The 19,448-nt window shown below is 50.8% G+C and overlaps 6 protein-coding genes across 6 annotated transcripts; 2 read left to right on the forward strand and 4 right to left on the reverse strand.

The window, feature by feature from the left end:
- Positions 1-1,393: 1,393 nt before the first annotated feature.
- BP01DRAFT_141264 (putative PHD finger domain protein) lies at positions 1,394-4,409 on the reverse strand. The gene is made up of 5 exons (XM_025570553.1): positions 4,156-4,409; positions 3,916-4,013; positions 3,629-3,848; positions 2,719-3,561; positions 1,394-2,670 (listed from the first exon to the last, which is right to left on the reverse strand). The coding sequence occupies exons 1-5, from the start codon at positions 4,327-4,329 to the stop codon at positions 1,486-1,488; spliced, it is 2,520 nt and encodes an 839-aa protein (XP_025428081.1). The 5' UTR covers positions 4,330-4,409; the 3' UTR covers positions 1,394-1,485.
- A 1,021-nt stretch (positions 4,410-5,430) lies between these two features.
- Positions 5,431-7,004, reverse strand: BP01DRAFT_141382 (Rcd1-like cell differentiation family protein). The gene is made up of 4 exons (XM_025570554.1): positions 6,457-7,004; positions 6,233-6,388; positions 5,780-6,155; positions 5,431-5,718 (listed from the first exon to the last, which is right to left on the reverse strand). Exons 1-4 carry the CDS (start codon positions 6,917-6,919, stop codon positions 5,541-5,543), a joined length of 1,173 nt encoding a protein of 390 aa, XP_025428082.1. The 5' UTR covers positions 6,920-7,004; the 3' UTR covers positions 5,431-5,540.
- Positions 7,005-7,726: 722 nt separating this feature from the next.
- BP01DRAFT_359719 (uncharacterized protein) lies at positions 7,727-9,606 on the reverse strand. Its single transcript, XM_025575751.1, has 2 exons — positions 8,179-9,606; positions 7,727-8,114 (listed from the first exon to the last, which is right to left on the reverse strand). Exons 1-2 carry the CDS (start codon positions 9,260-9,262, stop codon positions 8,038-8,040), a joined length of 1,161 nt encoding a protein of 386 aa, XP_025428083.1. The 5' UTR covers positions 9,263-9,606; the 3' UTR covers positions 7,727-8,037.
- Positions 9,607-10,816: 1,210 nt separating this feature from the next.
- Positions 10,817-11,602, reverse strand: BP01DRAFT_304018 (uncharacterized protein; the record flags this gene model as incomplete). The annotated part of the gene is made up of 1 exon (XM_025572143.1): positions 10,817-11,602. One exon carries the CDS (start codon positions 11,600-11,602, stop codon positions 10,817-10,819), a length of 786 nt encoding a protein of 261 aa, XP_025428084.1.
- Positions 11,603-12,602: 1,000 nt separating this feature from the next.
- Positions 12,603-13,778, forward strand: BP01DRAFT_303999 (isopenicillin N synthase family dioxygenase; the record flags this gene model as incomplete). Its single annotated transcript, XM_025572142.1, has 3 exons — positions 12,603-12,968; positions 13,060-13,498; positions 13,549-13,778. 3 exons carry the CDS (start codon positions 12,603-12,605, stop codon positions 13,776-13,778), a joined length of 1,035 nt encoding a protein of 344 aa, XP_025428085.1.
- A 455-nt stretch (positions 13,779-14,233) lies between these two features.
- Positions 14,234-14,836, forward strand: BP01DRAFT_304131 (putative prefoldin subunit 1; the record flags this gene model as incomplete). Its single annotated transcript, XM_025572148.1, has 3 exons — positions 14,234-14,263; positions 14,330-14,496; positions 14,671-14,836. The coding sequence occupies 3 exons, from the start codon at positions 14,234-14,236 to the stop codon at positions 14,834-14,836; spliced, it is 363 nt and encodes a 120-aa protein (XP_025428086.1).
- Between the last annotated feature and the right edge of the window lie 4,612 nt (positions 14,837-19,448).

Here is a 19,448-nt window from a genome sequence, read left to right on the forward strand (position 1 = left end):
ACATCACCAGTGCATGACACTGCTCCCATTCCTATTGACCGTCGAATGTGTCTAGCCTGCCTGCCTGCCTGCCTGCCTTGATAAGGTTGATCACTAACAAGTCAAGCGACCAGTTATTCAACTTGTAGCTAAGTGGCCTAGGAAGTCTTTAGTAGCCGTGCTATTGCAGGATAGGAGCTCGATAGGCCTCATTTCTGGTAAGCGTAGACTCCAGATAACTCCGCGCCCCGTTCTCCGTCGGCTGTACAAGGTGCTGTGCATCGCACGAAATTTGACCTCGACACGAGTCGATTCAAGAACCAAGACAGTGGGTAAGTTCTGGTATGCAGGGGGCAGGTAGTGCAGCCCTGCGCAGGTCGTCAACGGGGCATCCAAAGAACCAATGTTGACTAGGTCATGCAAGACCGGCACTGCAGCTTCGCTTGGCCTAGCGTATATTTCTGTACGCTATTGACTTCCGGTCCCAGGGGAAATGGCGTAAGCAGAAAGTGATCCCTCATCGATCGATCCCGGCCCGCCAACAATCCGTACTACGTGTGGACAGTAAATGTATGGTCCGATCTGGGAAAAGCTCTGGCGGAACCGATCCTGTCAAGCTTCACATCTAATCGAACGGGAGAAGCCGTGATTCCGATCCGCCCAGGATCTGTATCCGTTAAAGTTTTCGAACCTGAGCTTGTTTTGGTCGGGGTGTACTGTCTGTACAAAGACCTATAACCTAAGAGAGAAATATGCTTGATTTGGAATGTAGGTAGGCAGATACTACTAAGACAGCGAACATCAAGCATGAGGCGTGTAAATGATCATTCCGAAAATAAGTTCCCAGTGCATGTTTCCCCTCCTTTTTCCTGATCTATGATTTGTTTGTGGTGGTTCCGATTGCCTGCAACGCCTGATTCCTCCCCTCTTTCTCCTAAATTAGACAACAAGAAAAAAAACAAATTGCGGCGCGAGTTTACATGAGCAAAAAAACGTTCCGTACCCAGCCCAATCCCTACCAGTTGAAGCAAGTGAAATACAATATGGAAATATGTGGTGTGTGGTGTGTGGTGTGTGGTGTGTGGTGTATGTGTGTATGTTAAGACATGGTGGCCAAGACGAAATGGTCCTGGCTAGTGTGTGAGAAATTTTGGGGTGATAGGTGAAAAAAGGCGTATGGTAAACGACGTGTCCAGTAGCAAGAACAGGGGTGTGAAAGTAGTCCAATGTGCAGACAATAAGTCGAATGAGACCCATGAGACGAATCCAACTCACGCCTCTAGAGGCCAGACCCCCTGCTGCTGCTACTTTGGAAGGGATCATGATGCCGGCTTGCACTTCCGACTATTACCCCCTGCCGGATGAATAAAACATACTCAACTTTACCCAGGCGGTCAAGGGGACCGACCTCATCATCAAATCAAAGATGAGCTTTGGTTTCAACCGCTCTGTCCAATGCAGGCGACAGAGTGGCAAAAAGAAAAAAAAAATTTATTGGCCAATGCCTTAGTTGGTACCAGGCTGGGTCGGAACGCCAGGCTTAGATGCCACTGCAGGCGGTCCCAATGGCGGAATGCGGTTGAGGGAAGGCGACGACAAGATCGACTGCTGACCATTCAACTGGGCCTGTCGCAGGGCATTCTCTCTGTGCCTGCGTTCCTCCTGCTCCGGTGTCATACACTTGATCGGTGGCGGGATTGGTGCGTCCGGAGAGCTTCTGCCCATCAGCTTTGGGCTTGGCTCAAGTTTCTGGATGGGCGGAAGTACAGGAGCGCCAGCGATGCTGCCAGAAGTCATGGGCCGCGGCGATTGCTTGGTTGGGCTTATGCCGGAGAAGGGCACTCCATGCGAACTCTGGGGCGGCGACGACCGACTGCCACCAGTCGGTGTGGCCATGAAAGATGGACGACCATTGTTGATGGATGGCAGCTGTGCATTGTTGCCTGTGCTCGGGCGTGGCGTTTGATGCTGACCATATGGTGTCCATGGAGCCCCGTGGTCCGACGAAGCCACGGGTGGGAATCCTGCAAGAGGACCTACGTCACGATTACCCTGAGTCGGTGACATGGAAGGACGGTTTTGAATAGGAGACGGAAGAGTCGGGCTTTGTATAGAATGAGATGACGAGGGGCGTCGTCCAAAGATACCGCCGTTGAGAGACTCACGGCCATTCGGTGGCAAATGCATAGAGGGGAGTTTCGGAGGCAGCTCTGTGGACGTCGGAGTAAATCCATTTATGCCTTTGTATGGGGAGAATGGAGCTCGAGGGGAACTCAGCGGCGCTGCATGCGCAGACGAGGGTCGACGCTCAGGTGACGCTGAGGGCAAAGAGGGAGGTTGATCCGCAGTCCGAGGAATCATGCGTGATAGTGACGGTAGTTGTTTGGATGGAGACTCAACGGAAGGCATCGAGCCACTGGACTGAGCGTGTTTCGTAGCCGAACTGGGAGACATTTCCACGTCGTGGACCTTTCGCTCGCCGTCGGCAGCGCCTGAAGGTGAAGTTGAGGAACCGACGCGAAACTTCAGCGGCGGTATCTTTGGCCTCTTTGCCTCTTCGTCGCGTCGCTTGCAGTCGTCACAGACGAAATGGAAGTCCTCCCGCTCGGCCTCGTGTTTGGAAATACCTAGGCATTTGCTGTGTTGCCAAACGCTGCACTTTTCGCATGCGACAATATGAGAGCCGTCATCCTATAAGAGATTAGCACATGCGGCTAAGGCAACGGAATAGAAACTTACCAAGTTTTGGCCGTGTACTCCGCAGCCCGAGCAATCGAACGTCCATTGCTCTTCTTGAGAAAGATCTTCAAGGTTCTTCCGGTACTTTTCCATTTCAGCCTTGAGATGTCTCTCAGACGCTCTACTCTCGCCTCTCTCGACCTTTCTGTGCTCCTCCTCTATGCGTTGCAATTCGTTCTCGTGCAGAATTCGTTTGCGCTCGCGATCCTTGATACGTTGCTCGCGAGTCATAATGCGCGTGCGTCTCTCGGTCTCAAGCTTCTTCAGTCTGTCTTCCTCCTTAAGTGCCGCAGCTAGCTCAACTTCCCGTTTGCGCGCTGCTTCGACAGCTTCGCGCTCCTGCCTCTCCTTCTCAGCCTTTCCGGCAAGTCGACTGGACCGCTTAGCGCCCGCAAGCAGCTGCATGTTGACAAGCTCTTTCTCGCGCTTGACCTTCTGTCGCTGATGGGACTCCTCTTCCTTCTCGATGATGGGAAGAACCTGTTCCACAATCCGGTCTCGGAGAATCTTTTCATCGGGATCCCTAGTCTTTTGAATCGTGTCCAGGAACTGCCGATAGTCCGCCAGCGTGACAGCAATGCATTCCCACTGCATAGCTGCGAAGGGATCCGCGGAGATGTCTCCATTCACACTGTCATTCTCCTCCTCAGACTCCTCCAACGGGTCAGCCCCTGTCACCTTTCTCCGTTTAGACGCTCTCACTGCCCGAGCGCTCTTTCTCCTTGACTTGCTCTTCGCCGGCTTAGGTGGTGGAATCGGAGGATCGGTGCGTCGGTAGAGTCGATTGTCATCCAGAATGTAATAGTATCGTCCATCGCGATCGTAGCCTATCTCTTCAATGCGCTAGATAGAGAACCGGAATGGTGAGCGGTTAAGCAATTGACAAATCAATCCCAGCAGGAGCACCTACCCATTGTGTCTGATCCAGCTCGCGCTGTTCTGGCATTTTGTCCCGAATGCGATCGGGGTTCCAAAAAGTCCAAATGGACAATTGGTGCAGGACGCGAAGCTTCAAGAACACATCAAACTCCAAAAACTTATTGGGCACCTCGTCATATCCAAAAGGGTTCGTGATATGAGGGGCCTTCGCGTTGTACTGGCGTCGCGTATATTCATCGAAGTTGTCGAACCTAAGACCAGAGGGCAATGGTGTCAGCGGTAACACGCAGTAGATTGGGGTAGTCAGTGAAGACGTACGTGAGACCACGATGCGACGACACCCATTTGAGAAGACAAAGTCCTATTTCCAACAGCTTTTCTGACGATTCCGGTTTCATACACTCATTCTCTAGGTCCTAGCAACCGACGCGAAGCGCAAAATGTCAGCCTTCGGCAACCGACAAACGCGACCGAGGGGGGATCGAGAGCTTATGAGGCCCGGGGCAAGGGAAAAAAAATAAATGAAGCAATCTCAGCCGCATAGGATGGTTCACATACCTCGATTCCAAAATCTTCGTCAATTTTCATTATTTTGCCGAAAATGGCAATGTATTGCATGACATTCGCAAACTCCCAGCAGTTCCGTAGCTTCTGAAGGAGGCCCTGTTCCTCAAGTGGCTGCTGCTCCGGAGCAGCGTCCACCTCGGAGCGGGCGCGCTTTCGCGATACCATGACGGCGGATCAAGACCATCAAAAGCGCCGCAGCGCAGGACAAGGTTTCGACGGGAGCGGCGAATCCGCTTCTGCAGTGAGAAGGGATCTTTTGCAATCAGGTTCCTGACTAGTTGATGATACGTGGGGAGATGACACGAGCGATTTGCACAGAAGGTGGTTCAATGTAACAAGCGGAGGGTGTGGCAAGGGCGTGATCGACGGGATGGTAAGTAAGTAGTTAGCAGGGTCAAAAGTAGACAGGAAATCAATCGATCGTTTTGCCAGGGCGGGCTTGTGTTTCGGGCTGGGCAGAAAGTGGTGAATGAGCTCTACTGCTGGGCTTGCTTCAGCCCCGGCGGGCGCGTCGAGACCCCACGGCCAGGTCACGTGGTTATCATCAATGGTTTGAACCGTCTGGCCTCCTGGCACTTCACAGATTTCGTTTGTAGACTGCACATTTTTCAATAGACTAACTGATTTGATATTAACTAAGGATAAGAGTAGGGGCAGTATGCAGTCAAATGACAAGACAAGACAAGAAATTGAAAGGGGAAGAAAGGCAGCGATCAGCAAGCAAGTCCTACTCATAAGCAACTGGGAGTTTTCAAGCAGCAGACCGAATCAAGACCAGCTAACACAACAATAAGATAAGATAAAAAAGGAAGAAGACAGCAGAAGCAACAAATAAATCTTGGTATCTCGCTCAAAGAGGGTCTATCTCACTCAGATGGAGGATGTGGAAAGGGGATCATAGAGGACAAGCAAAATGCACAACGACAGATAGCGCCATCCGTATCCACGCCACCGCACAGCCAAACCATTGTGACCGGAATGGAAAAGTGTTCAACACGAGGGGCAAGATAAAAGAAAACATGGGGAAGAATGAAGATGTAATGAAATCACGGCAGGCCTGGAACAGAACAGGCCAGGCAATGCGAAAAGAAACAACAAACCCTCTGATAAAAATGGACATAGAAACCCCCAAGCGCAGGCGGTGGTCGCGACCTTGAAATATGTTTCCTCTCCCCTGATCGCTTTTCTCTCCAAGCCCTTACTATACCTTTTTTTTCTTATCTCTGTTAGATCTTCATCTCGTTAATGCATTGCCATCCCACGTAGTTTGCGCCTTGTAATCCATGTTTCGCCTTGAGCCGGTCCCATGCATGTCGTAAGGTTCTCAAATATACCAAGCAATAAATCAAAAGAGGAAAAGATGCTTTTGAGAATTTTTACATGGCAACACCCGGTGCGCCATCGGAGACATTATCCGAAAGGTTGATGAGGAGCTGCGCAAGGCAACGTTTGGTGGCAGCATCGTCGCGGAGGACCGAGGAGAACGTCGCATCCCGCAAAGGTTCGGGAAGACACTGTCGCAGAGCTTCCCGCGCTCTGCTGTTGTCGCTCAGGCTGTTCTACCATCAGCACGTGTGGCTCATGCGGGGCGATGTACGACGGGGAATAAGCTTACCGAAGGAAACAGCGTACGACATGTTTGAGAAGCCGAACAGTCTGTTGCTCCACAAGCTGAGTCACCATATTACTCAAGACGGTTCCCACGGCGTAGAATCTTTCGTAGGTCGCGCAGATATACGCCAGGCCGATATCATCGAGCAGAATTTTTTGCACGATGAAAATAGCGACCGTCTTGCTCAGCTCGGAGCCGGTCTCCATGATGCGAAGGCAGAGAGGAATTATCTCAGTGGTGAGAAGGAAGTTGATCACGTCGGAAGAGTCATTCTTGACCAAGGCTCCGATCACTCCGAGCGACGTGAGGCGGAGGTACTCGAAAGGGCGCGATTTGGACGTCGTGTTGAGAAAAGGGTATAGGAAAAGAGGGATGTGCGCTGTGCGGCGGAGGAGGGTTGGATGTTAGATACGTTACGTTTCATTATGGAGGGATCTCTGAAGGGTCACAACGTACCATTCAGAAACAGAGTGCGGGTTTCGTTGTGGGAAGCGACACACTGGAGCAGAGCCAGCGCATTGCAAACTCGATTGGAGGCCGCGGCGGTGAGCTGTGAAGGATTCAACAGCGGGTATACAGAAATGATTTCCTGAAGTAGCGCAGTCATGACTCCTAGACGTCCGGGCCATGTTAGTTATTGCCACTCAGAAAAGTCAAGCGGGCCAGCATCGAGACCATACCGAAGGAATGCCAAATCACTAGCGCAAGTTCCGGAACCTGTTCTCTTTTCTTGCTGAGCTCCATGAGAGCTGCCTCTCTGCGGTTCGGGTCGAGAAGCTCTGCTACCCAGATGAAGACCTTGCGGTTCTCATCGCTGATCCCGCCATCCATCACCGATACCGCACCCGACAAAGTACCATCCCCGCCTAACCCTACAGCACCGGCTCCCTGAGAAGAGTTACCAGCACCGGCATTTCCTGCCATCGCAATACGGGTATAGTGTTGTTGTTGAGCGGCAGCGGCGGCGGCCGCCGCCGCCTGAACTTGGGCATGCTGTTGGGCGACCAACGAAGAATGCTGTTGCTGAGCCTGGTGCGGGTGGGCTTGGTGATGCTGCTGCTGTTGGTGTTGCAGCCACGAGGGATCAGCCTGCGGGTACTGATGCTGGTGAGAGAAAACGTGTTGTGTCTGCGTTTGGAGCATGACGGGGTTGGCGTAAGACTCGGAGCACAACGGGGACTCGTAATCCTCAGGAGAGAAGACTTGGGGGACGGCCCTGGGCGGATAAAAACCGGTCTGAGACAAGGAATTTCGAGGAGCAATAGTTCAGTGTGTCAAGAAGCCAGGCTCAAGATGGTACTCATTGATGTAGGCTATGTACACTGAAAGTGGTTGTGGAACAGAGTTGTCTCAGATCGCCGGGGAGGAAGTTGGAGTTCGAGAGGGGAGAACGGAGCGTGGAATTGATGAATGAATGAATTGGAATGGAGTTGGGACTTGGAACTACGGGAGGCGGGGAGGCGCTGGTTCCGCCCAGGCAGTTTGTGCCGTGCTTACTACAATTAACTACTGAGGAGTAATAAGTAACCGTCCTTCGGAGTTTCGCCTGGACCCTGGTCTTGGAACAACTCCGACTTCTAGATCTGGAACAAGTCAATGATAGTCCCTGTTTCTCGGACAATGTGATAGATTCTTTGCTTTTTCTTGATTCCAGTTTCGAAGCACTTGAGATCAATCCATGTCATCTTCTTCCATGCCTGGGCTCGGACCGTTGATAGGCGCCTTGCAGGTTACACCGCAAAAAATGTGCGCACGAGTTGATCCGGCAGGTGCATGATCAGTTTCTAGCCCATATGGAAAACACCGAGGGCATCGCGTAGGATGCCGTTATGTAGCAAATGCATGCTGTCAGTTGCAAAGGAGCTGGTAGTTCTCTGCCTGTACAATTGCAGCCACGAAAGATCGACTTCCTCTGGATCTACTTCTTATCAACCTTCTTCAATACAGCCCTTCTCCAGGTTATCTCATTCATTTCAACATTTCATATTTACATCTGGCTTCCCAGGGCTCGTGTAATGAGGCCGGTTGAATATCGGATCCTCCGAAAACTTAGCACATCGCAGGAGTTCGCGCAAAATTGTGAAAATCCGTGAAAACATAACGCATCATCATACATCAGATCAAAAAAAACATCATAATACATACACCATGAACCCTATAGAGCGCCGCTTCATGCAGACAGCATGGGATAATAAAAAGAAAGGGGGTTCATTGTAATCAGTCATTCGTTTCAAACATCGTTGGGGTCGTTCCGTCATTCATCATCTTCGTGAGCGCGTACGAGACCGCCGGGAGCGTCTTGTTTCTCGCGTTCTTCGGTCATCAGTGATTTCGCTGCCTACAACGCAATAGTTAGTAAGGTCACTTGTCACTATTCGCCCAAGAACAGGCGTGGTACTTACCATCGTTGGTATAATAATCAGAGTAGTAGTAGTAACTGCTTGGATACGTGTAATCCGTCTTTTCGTCGTCGTCACGGTGGTCTTTGCTTCTTTTCAGTCCCAGGCACAGCGCAAGCGCACCCAGGATAATTCCGACGGTGGCCAGACCACTCCAAGAGGATTTCTTTTTCTCGCCTGCGGTCGACGTTGCAGCTGCAGGTCGGCTCCCGAACCAGGTGCGTCCTTCAGGCCGAACAGCCCCATGGGAATGACGGTGGTAACGCTCTTCGACGTAAGTAGTCTCTTTTCTTCTTCTACGACCACAACCGAGACAGGCAATAAGAGAGTCCAGGATACCGCGGCAGCACAGGCAAGCACATAGTAGCAACAACAGAATCACACCGGCAATTGTTCCGATGACAATTCCTGCGATCGCTCCTCCACTGAGACCGCTGCTTTCAGCCTTCACACCAATCACCGCCGAGCCGGCTGTATTTACCGGAGCAATAAAGCCTTCGGTGGTCGTTATTGAGGCCGTGTGCGTAGCAGTCGATAAGCTTGTGCCTCGGACAGCCGGAGTGGCAGGCGAAGTGTTCGTCGCCCAAATAGATGTACTTCCTAGGATACACTGATTGTCGTAGCAGACATAGGCAGGACCGCAACAGTTGTCGCCACAGATCGTCTCGCCAACGCTGGCATCGCAGCTGGATGTCGTTGCCGCGATGTAGCTGCTCCAGGTGGAAGTGAATGTAGCGGTCTCCGTCTCGGTGCGGACATAGGTCGTGGTAAAGTACGCCCAGCTGCCGCTGCTATCACCGCTCACACACTCGGCTTGGCCATTGCTATTGGTACTACATGATTCGCTCGAGCTGCAGCAGAGCTGGCTGTAGTAGCCGCAGGGATTCGCACAGCGCTTTTCTAGGACCGTGCCGTTAAGATACTCAGGCTCTTCAAGTTCCAGGATTGTTGCGACTGCGGTCGGTGTTGGGGTTGCGGTTGCGGTTGCAGTCGCAGGTGCAGTGGCCGGCGAGATCGCTGTCGTGAGCTGAAGGTTTAGTAGAGGAAGTATAGAAATGGCCGACTGCAGTATGCGGGACACATGCATGGCGAAGAGAGAACGTCAGATTAGCGATGACAGCCACGAGGAGGCGTATACTGGGGCTTTGGAATGCCCTCTGGATTCCGATCGCTCTAAGCGTCCAGATTCAATGTTATCACAGCACCCACGTCGACGGGCCCGTTTGGATAGTAAACGGGCTTCATACAAGTGACAAAATCATATACAATAAACAAGGGCCAAGCAATAGATTGGAACGCGAGACCGATAATGGTGTGCCAGAAATCAAGAAAGAAAAGAATGTTTCCGGGGAAGCAAGAATGACCTGAAAGTCAGAAAGAGGGGGAAAGTGAATCGGACTAGGCCAGGAGCGAGTGTGTGTAAGAGTGAGGAAGAGCTGTTCATGCAGTCAAGATTCCGACGTCTTCCCTTCCTGTCTTTTTGATCCCCAGCCTCCATCTGTCCCGTCGTCTCCCCAACCACCGCAATTTCCTGCGACAGCAGCCACCAATCACTGTGACCCCGGAGTAAAGGAGTCATGAGAGTAAACAACTGATCTTACGCTTGGTAGATTTAAAATTGGAAATTGAGGAGGCTGGGAAAACCCACATGTTGCCCCTCGGTGCGGCGCACGGAGTAGTAACCTGTTACTGTTGAGTGTTGACATCCAGTCTACACCAACCCCGCCGCTCTTCGCTTGGGGTTCCTGACAGCGTCATCATCCTCTGCGCCAGTCACTAGTCACCATTTTGCCGGGCAAGAATTATACGCAGACTAATGAGTTTAGCCTGCTGGACAATGTCTGGGCTCCACCTTCAAGAGCATTTTTCCCGTGACGAAAGTCACGAAACTAAGAGTCGGTCAGTCCATGGTCTTCCCTGATTCGATCCCGGGTGAAGTTCTGTCAGGTACTGACTGCATGTCTCGACCACACCGTCACAAATCAGGTATCCAGGCATGGAGGTCCGAATGGGACCAGCATCTTCTTACGTGTCGTCGTCCGAGCCTATTTAGATCCTTACTTGGGCAGTGACTTCTGCGTACGGATGATGCAGGAGCCACAGTGATCTGACCAACGATCTGACCTATAATTCGTCTATACACGGACCCAGTCAAGTGTTCGCTCGTCGTCGGTCCAGAAGCCCTATTTATAAAAACGCGTTGGTGAAGCGGTGTGTGGCTTCGAGTGCGCCTATCAAACCAGAACCCCACGGAGTACGGAGTACTGTCGAGGTCACGTCATTTGATCCGGTCGGAAGTAGACTCGTGCTGGGGGCTATAATTCTTCTATGAGATGGTGTAGCTCTTCATCTTGTGCATCAATGCTACCTCATTGTCATTCTTATATACAAAATCGTCCGCATAAATCAATAGTCACGTAGCCTTTAGGCCTTCAAGCATAAACTATCATCATGAAATCGTTTCATAACCCCGATTCGATCGAGGACCCAGCACATATTTGGATGTCGGAGGCCTGAGCTGCCGCAAGCCCTAGCATGCCCATGAGCTGCAATCCCATTCATGCCTCAAATAATTCATTTATAGATCACCGGCAAACATATAAACCCTTCAACCTGAAGATGCACCCACGTAGGAAAAATCTCAAATAAACATTCCGGCCACTCCAATGAAGATGCCAAAGAAAATGTCCTCGAGGCTGGAAGTGCGTCTGGGTCCTGTCGCACCGTTTTCGTAGACTCCGGTGCTATAAGCCGTGCAGTATCCAAGACTCAGACCGTGACATGCCTCCAGACTGAGGCTAGAACATGTCGATATAGCCGCCGAAGCGCCTGCGCGAGTCGTTCCTGATCCGCCATCTACGGCGACTGTCACTGCATATCCTCCCCCGAGCTGTGATAAACAGCCGGTATATTCGCTCTGACATAGAGAATAATAAGATGTGCAGGCCTGAGCATTGGCGAACGAGGTCGGAATGACGACGAACGGATAGGCGGCTGCAAGCGTTGAGCCCGTGAGAGTGACACTGGTCGGTCCGGCGGTAGTTTGCGTAGCGCTCGCTGTCTGAGGGAATCGGAAGCTGCTGGTAGAATCTCCGACCACGACTACTCCGGTCCCGGTTGCAGAAAGCGTTCCCGTGCAGCTGGCTCCGGTCGGGCAACACGCAATATTGTTGGCATCATCACGAGTACAGATTGTATTGTCCTTGCAGCAGAGATCGGAATGGCCCAGCTTGGAACAAGCGTCATATCCGGAGGGGCAGTTGTCGTCCCGCTTCCTCAAGATTTGTAACACCTCGAATGCTCTCCTTCGAGACTCTGCAACATTGGGCTGCGAAAATGGCAAGGTCTCGACAGAGGGGGCCGCCGTATCTAGTGATAAAGCTGTCGAGGCGAAGAATGCGACCGAGATCCACCCGAGAAGCTTCATTCTTGAGGGCTAGGGCTGTCGCGCGCCCGCCAACAGGTTCAGAAATTGGTTGTGTAGTGTAGATTGACCTTTGTGAGGTCTTTTTCACGCTATGTTTCGTTTGTCTGATTGTGATGCGGAGGTACTTCGGAACTGTGATGTGATGCGCTGGTTGCACGGCAATCAACAAAGTACTTGAAGCGGCCGCGGCAATCTATAGTTAGATAAGTGGTGGTTAGCAATTGGTGTGTTGGATTGTTCTCAGAGCATGTCATGAAACCAAGCTAAGGTTGTGAAAAACACTCACAGAGTGACTGTAAGGGAATCTTTTTTCATCCAACCTATGAATTGGAGCGATCAAGTCTGCGGCGGATCAAGGTGGGTGATGAGAGCTGGCGCCGCATCTCTCGGCCGCTTCAGAACTTCAGGCAGCGCCGTCTCCACTGCAATCCCCTGCCACAGCAACGGACAGGCGCCCGCAATGGCTTCCCACCTCGGGTCTCCTGCCGCCCCGTGCTAGTATGGAGCCCGGGTGTCCGCCGGTAGCCCCTCCTGCGCCCTGCGCTCGACGGTGGATAAAGTCTGCTCCATTTTCCATTAGTATCACTATTATTGAACGATAGGCATCCTGGTGATGTCATTTCCGCAGTCCTTAACTATCGTCCCCTTCGAATTCCACATGACACTTTCACATCAGCTAACAAGGCTGTCGGTAAATGTATGCTGCCTGCTATGCTCAATTACACCAGACTCATTTGTCTGCTTGTATCACCGTGCGATATGCCGAGTCCCGAATTGTATTCGTACAAGGACACGTCGAGTACCATGACCTGGCATTTGATTGGAGACGCTCGTGCTGATTCATAAGTGGGGAGAAATCCAAAAAGAAATCACCATCTTACACCTGCCTCGACCACTTGTGCCTGTCACTTTGAATCTCACATGCTCACTCACCTTGCTACATTCGTAGAAACGCCAGCACTGCTAATTAGCAGAGAACATATTACCTGCTGAGATCGAGATGTCTTCCACTAGCAAAACCACACAGATGGCAATCCCCATTGTCGACTTCGAAGCATGGTCCAATACGGAAGACAAGGCCGCCCGCCGACGGGTCGCACAAGAACTTGTGCAAGCCTGTCAGCGTGTAGGTTTCGTTTACATCATCAATCACTCTCTGTCCGAAAATATCCTTGACCAGGCATTCGACTGGGTGAGACGCTTCTTCAGGCTCTCGGAGGACACTAAAATGCAGGCACCTCATCCTGATGGCTGGGCAGTGCATAGGGGGTATTCCTGGCCGGGCTTGGAGAAAGTCTCCCAGACCATCAGCACAGGGGACAATGAGGACACCCGGAAGAGGCTGAGAGAGATACCTGATGCCAAGGTGTGTCCGATGATCAATCGCTCGGAATTTTCATGGTTCTGGCGCGCGGGCGTCATGAAAACATGGCATTGACGATGCCGGATTCTGGTAGGAAATCTACGATATCGGCAGCGAAGAAAATCGTGCCCAGCCTAATCAGTGGATACCCGGAGAAGCGTTAATGGGCTTCCGCAGCTTCATGAATCAATTCTACTGGGAGTGTAACAAAGTCGGCGTCGAAATTCTCCGCGCTCTTGCCCTTGGCTTGAACCTGGATGATGAAGATCACTTGGCCAAGAAGCATTCTGGCCACAACAACCAGCTGCGGCTTCTACACTATCTGCCAGTTCCAGCGGATGATCTTGAGAAAGAACGGGTGGCTCGATGCCCTGCACACACCGATTGGAGCTCGATCACGATGCTTTTCCAGGATGATTGCGGCGGGCTGGAGGTGGAAGACGTCTCCCGGCCAAGTCACTTTGTTCCTGCTGCACCTGTCAAGAATTCGATCGTCATGAACGTCGGAGACCTCCTGCAACGGTGGAGTAATGGTTGATATCTGTTTCTTCTTGTGACTTGTGGTGATTGCTAACCTCTACAGACCGGCTTCGGTCTACCAACCACCGCGTCGGACTTCCAGACCTATATGACCGTTTTGAGGGTAGCAATCGTCTGACGCGCGAGCGCTTTTCCATTCCATACTTCATGGCTCCAGACCCTGACTCGGTCATTGAGTGTATTCCGTCGTGCATGGGCGATGAGGAAGCGGCCAAGTATGAGCCGATCACCCAGGCGAATTACAACCAAATGCGAGCCTCAATTATGTACTAGCTTGGTTCCTAAGTCTTGTAGGAACCCAGTTGAGCACATCCTTTGAGCAACAGATCTTTTCATGTAGTAGGAGGTGATAGATCTACTCCGAACTTCTAGCCCTAAGCCCTATTACATATCCTAAAAAAGCGACCATCCTTCACCGCCTGAGACCGCAACCAATCGAAGCGGAGCTGCATTCATGCGTTCATCCCCAGTCGCGTCCGCAACAGCTCTAGTTTGGAGACCCATAACCAGCCATTTACGGAGGGACGAGGAGTACTATCACGAGCCAGCCCCAATATTCGACCTTTGAAGCGTCGACCCTTCCTACGTAACGCTACTCACCCAATCAACCAAGACAATCGATTCTCACTCATAATACGCCCAGCACACTTCTTGAAGCAGCGAACATTTACCCAAACCGCACTACCCCTCTCTCCTCCGACCCCTCAACCCCGTTACCGACCACCAAAATGTCCATCCCTAACGAAGCTCTGCAGAAGGTCAGACTTAAGCCTCTCTCCCAGAACTCCGGCCTTCAAAACGAGCATAATCTAACATGTCGACAGATTCTGCAAGAAATTGAAGCCCAAGCCATTAGCTCCCAACAACAACTGGGCATCACCAAGGCTCAGATCACAACCAAACAACGTGACATCCGCATGCTCGAGCTCACATCGAAGGAAATCGGCGAGCTACCTAAGGAAACGCGCGTATATGAAGGTGTTGGAAAGATGTAAGGGTTTCTCTTTGCTATTTGAGCTGTGTTTCTACCTACAGGGGCCTTGAGCGTTCGGGCTTTGAAGATAGTTTTTACCTGCAATTTCCTCTCGGTGTTCTGCGGCTGTCCTCGATATCACTTTCCTCTTATCAAACACGGTTGCTAACTACAACTTCCGATGTCAAACAGGTTCGTCGCAGTTCCCATCCCCACCATCGATAAGCGCATATCCAGCGAGAGCAACGAGCTCAAAACCGAGATTACGGGACTGGAGAAGAAGCTGCATTACCTGGAGATGACGCATAAGAACAGTCGGGAAAACTTGGAGCAGATTCTCAAAGCCGGCCGAGCGTGAGCTGCTTGGTTGTCTTTACTTAATGAGAATAGCATTGGGTCTACTGGTCTTTCCTTCTTGTGGATATTATTTTGTCTAATTATTATAGTCGTTTTCAGAAGCTTCGTTCGCGTGAGAGAGTTGATGTTCATTCTCTATGGGAAAGGATGGGGTTTCTTGGAGAAGACTTCTGGTAGAAAAAGCCTTACCTGAAAGGTCCAGAGATCCAGCTCCTGAGCTGGCCCAGAGGGGTTGAAATAATCGAGTTGGGGTCACTAGTGGGGTAGTCTTCTTCCCTGCTAAAGATCATCTCGAGTCACAATACAGGCGCGGAGTACCAAGGACGCGGCTGGAGCGGAAAACCTCGTCCTTGCTGTGATACTGCGTTGTGCATGTCTCAGAACGTGCATATCTGAGAAGGAGCATGGGGAGATCGAATGGATGGAAGCAGCCACGACTAAAATTTCACACGGAGGGGGCTTGCTTGCTGATCAACCTGCCAGTCGAGACAGGTAGTGGTGAGCACCTCAGGGCGTTGTTGCTCAAGTTGCCATCTGTCGATCATCATAGCTTATCGGTGTGAATACTAGGTATCCTTGTCTTTGTCGCTTCGTAAGCTCTTCTAAACATAGTATATCGGGATAAGACGGCGGATTAAGTGTCAAGGATACACATGTTGGAGCTTGATTGTACCATACGGTGGTTCTGTCAGGCCACCGGTGGTAAGAATCGTTTTAGATGTTTTGAGGGCACACATACACAGTACACACCGGGTATGTGACACTCGTTCTGTGCATCAAGGACGAACATGGTTATACCTCGTAGCAAGCCGGATGACAAAGAGCATCTGTCAATCCCAGGTCTCTCTCGTTATCAGTTGCGTCTTGCTGTATGCGTCAGTCAAAAGCACCAGCCGGCCGTCTGCTGATTGGCAGTCGAGTGCTCGACCTGTCCCCGATCATACATAACGCTGACCGATGCTCATTTGTGTCGCTTTTGATGAGGTGATCAGATTGTCTGCCTGAGTAGAGCATGATAAGTGCTTGACTGGTCACTCTTGCTTGACTTCGAGCAAAGACGACCTGCTTCTTTCTTCTGTACACACGGAACACTGCTGGAGCTCTCTTGCACGTTTACCTCTACAAGCCGAGGGCAGCAATCTAACCTTTTACCCGCAACATCCGCTTCATCCAAGTCAGATCTTTGCTCTTGCTACAAGATCCCAACCGGCATAAGCTCACTCTTTTTCCGTTCAGGGACGAGTCCCGGATCCCAAGGTGGTACAAGATTACATTCACAAAGCGAGGGTAACACGAGCTGTCTTTGCTGTTCATGGCCTAGCGAGCGAAAGAGCCAAAGAAATCCACAATCGAGCGATAGCGTTAGGATTGACCTCTTACTACATTATCTTGGCCTCAAGCCTGGAAGGATCTCAACAGCGAATTTGATGTCGTATGTCTAAAAATTGCACGATTGCGAGAGCATTTCGCAACCACAATCATCATCATGGCTTCTCTCACTTAGCCTCGAAGTTACACTCCTCAGGGCTGATATTATGTGTATGTGGGATGCTCTGCGACACCTGTCTCGATGATGACACCCATCGAAGTTTCACTTTTCTGATTAGAGCATAGTACGTACGTACATACAGCACATGGCGTTCACTTATGCTAACCCTGGTGCACATCTACCCCCAGAATACGAAGCCGTGGGACCCTGACCTCTAAAGAGCTTTTGCCGTCAACATAAGATTCTGCTGTAGGGAAGGGCCCCTTTATGATCTGGATAATCCTGCAGCTGCGGGGCAAAGAGAACAGAAAAAGAAACTGACGTGCAAATCATTTCCCTTCTCCGCGATCCAACAACACGACATCCTGACCCAGCCACCCGCGGGAATTCCTTGCATCCTGCATGATAGAGAGAAGGAGGGTCCTCATTCCTCCGCGGATCGACTGACATAGACTGATCTCAGCCTCGAACAAGAATAGCATCTGGCCGTCTATTTGTTGGGTTTCAGCTGGTCAAGGCCGAGATAGTCTAGCAGGCAGGGCATATGGCTGCAGTGATTAGCAGTCCGGTCCGCCTGAGGTTGAGGAAGAAGAGGTATAAATATCTCCGACTCTTCGTTCGACTCTGAGAGGATAGCTACTGCAGCAAGACATATTCTTCCGTCACGAGTCACCAATATTGCCTGAACTCTCATCGTTTATTATCAGCATAGTCAATCAGTTGATTGTCGACAAGCACCATGCAGCTCTTTCTCTACGTTACTGCTGCCTTAAGTCTGGGAACTGTTACTACCCTCGCTGCTCCCTTCCCAGAGACAGCTGTCACTTCGCAGAATGCTTCCGTTTACCAATGGCACGGTTGTGGTTCCGTCGGGACTGTACGTTTATTTCTCACTACATGAGATTCTACGCTAATTATCAATGGATAGTGCCATAGCGACGGTGACTGTCAATCTGACTCGAATTGTCTAAGTACGGCACAAGGTGTACGTGCACACGCTCTGCTCCTTGCTCTGAAGCAGAAGTACTAAGAGAAGTTCCTTCATCATAGGACGCCAGTCACATACATTGCGGGCAGGAGAATTATCCTACTGCATGCTGGGCTGTAAGTTGACCGATTTTGGTCGTGACCTCGGGCTTTTCGCTGACGACTTTGTCTTCTGCTATTAGTGGTGGTATGAATAAACGACGCTCGAAATACGTTACTCGACGCTATACGTCAGTCAGATGGATGTAACACGAATGGTGGATGTAATGACTGTTGAGGATTTAATCGGGGCAAAGGGAAAACCGTTTTGATGATGATGATAATGCGAAAAGCCGATTTATTTTTTGTGTTTCGACTGTGCAGCTCGGCAGGAACTTTCCACAATTGCCTTTCTTCGCTCGCAAGACCCTACGTATATAGCAAATGTTTCACTGGGTACTACAGAATGACATGAGAATCAAGCTATACTCCGTACATTGTGATGACGTTGTTCAGCCACTTGTTCTTCGAGAAAAGTAGTAAGCTTTGAATCCCGAGATTGCGGCGGGCTCCAAGGTTGTCATTCCGAATATTGTCGATCAACACCTGTGTGAAGTTTGGGCTGCAAGACGAACATCGCCATCAGGTGTAGTTTTAAGATTGATACTATTCTACTTGGAATGATCTTCATGATGTCGGGGATGGATAGATGCCAGACAAATACCAGACGATAAAGGGCTGTAAGATCAGGCAGCGCAACACGCCCCCCCGGAGGTATCCGAGACCCGTAGCGCTCATTGGTGGCATGTCGCAATCAGGGTGGCGGTGGCCATGGGGTCGAGGATACGTAGTCCCAACCGAAGTCTGGTAGGGTTTGTTGATATGTGTTCTAGATGACTTGGATCAGTCGCATTGGAAGATTGGGTTCCCTTCGAGCTGTAAGGGATTCGCATGAGTAGGGAGCTTTACTGGTAAATGAGGCTGTGGTTGAGGGTTGGGGGCGGAAATCGATGGCTACAGTACGGAGTACAGTATGTACAGTATAGCCTGGGCTGGAGATCGCACCTGTGCGCAAAAGCTAAGAGCAAAGTCCGACTCAGTGTGGCTCAGTGACCCAAGCGGAGGGCGTCTGGTCAGGTGGCTGAGAGCGACTGTGATTTCCTTAGTCAACTTATCTATTCTTATTAGATAAGACTGGGAAAAGGTCATGCTGAATCGGACAATGATCGTTGGTGGGAGTCAAAAGAGATACAGTAGGTACATACGCAGTACGTACGTATATGTACTGTGTAAACCATATAGAGTGCAGGCATAATCCACCGAAATGAGGGTGTTGTCTACTCCGTACACGTCGACTCCACTCTCGGGCAGGACCAACTCACTCTTACCTTAACTGCTTTCTTTGCACCATCGGCTGGACTGGGTCCGTCAGGTACAGTCCAAGTTGCCCCTCTTTTTTGTCCTTTGGTCCTCCAGGGTCCCTTACTTCGCTGGTCCATGGATACTGCAGCGGTTGTTCCCGTTGTTCCCTTGGGTTGTGAATTGACGTTTCAACATAATGGATTATGGCTACTGTATCAGACTGTAATGTGTATACTGTATAGGCATTGGGTTACCAGTTACCCCTCCCCAAGACTTACCTGCGATCAAATCGTCACAGTAAGTCTCTATCTCACCATTTGCCTTCTAGTCCTTATAGATCAGCCCTATATGAGCGGACTAGACACAGGCAGCGATAGACAATTCGAGATTTCTACTCGTAACTACTACTGTGTGGTCACTCGCAGGAGAGCGCCAGCCTTGGAGGAGCAAAGCAAAGACAATGGCAGGATCGGTTGCCAGATGATCAATCAGCTCGGCCCAATGATGCCAATCATTCCCCCACTTCAGCTGAACGAGAATAAGAGGCACGAGGTTCTTTCTTTTCTCTGGTTTTCTTTTTCTTTTCCTTGTCTTTCATTGCATCTCTTTTCCTTTCCTCCTCGTCTTTCCCTCCGTTCTTTCTACTTCTTCGTTTTTGTTTTGTTGGCGTATTCTGTCTTGTTCGATCCCACCCACCAACTACCACATCCCACTCCCAGCCTCTCCTCTTGTTTATCTCCCACCTCAGTTCCAGTCGACGTCACCGCCTGCCATTCAGTCATCCCATCCCTTCCCC

The sequence above is a fragment of the Aspergillus saccharolyticus genome, assembly GCF_003184585.1.
Source record: "Aspergillus saccharolyticus JOP 1030-1 unplaced genomic scaffold BP01scaffold_38, whole genome shotgun sequence".
In the NCBI taxonomy this organism is placed as follows: Eukaryota; Fungi; Ascomycota; class Eurotiomycetes; order Eurotiales; family Aspergillaceae; genus Aspergillus; species Aspergillus saccharolyticus.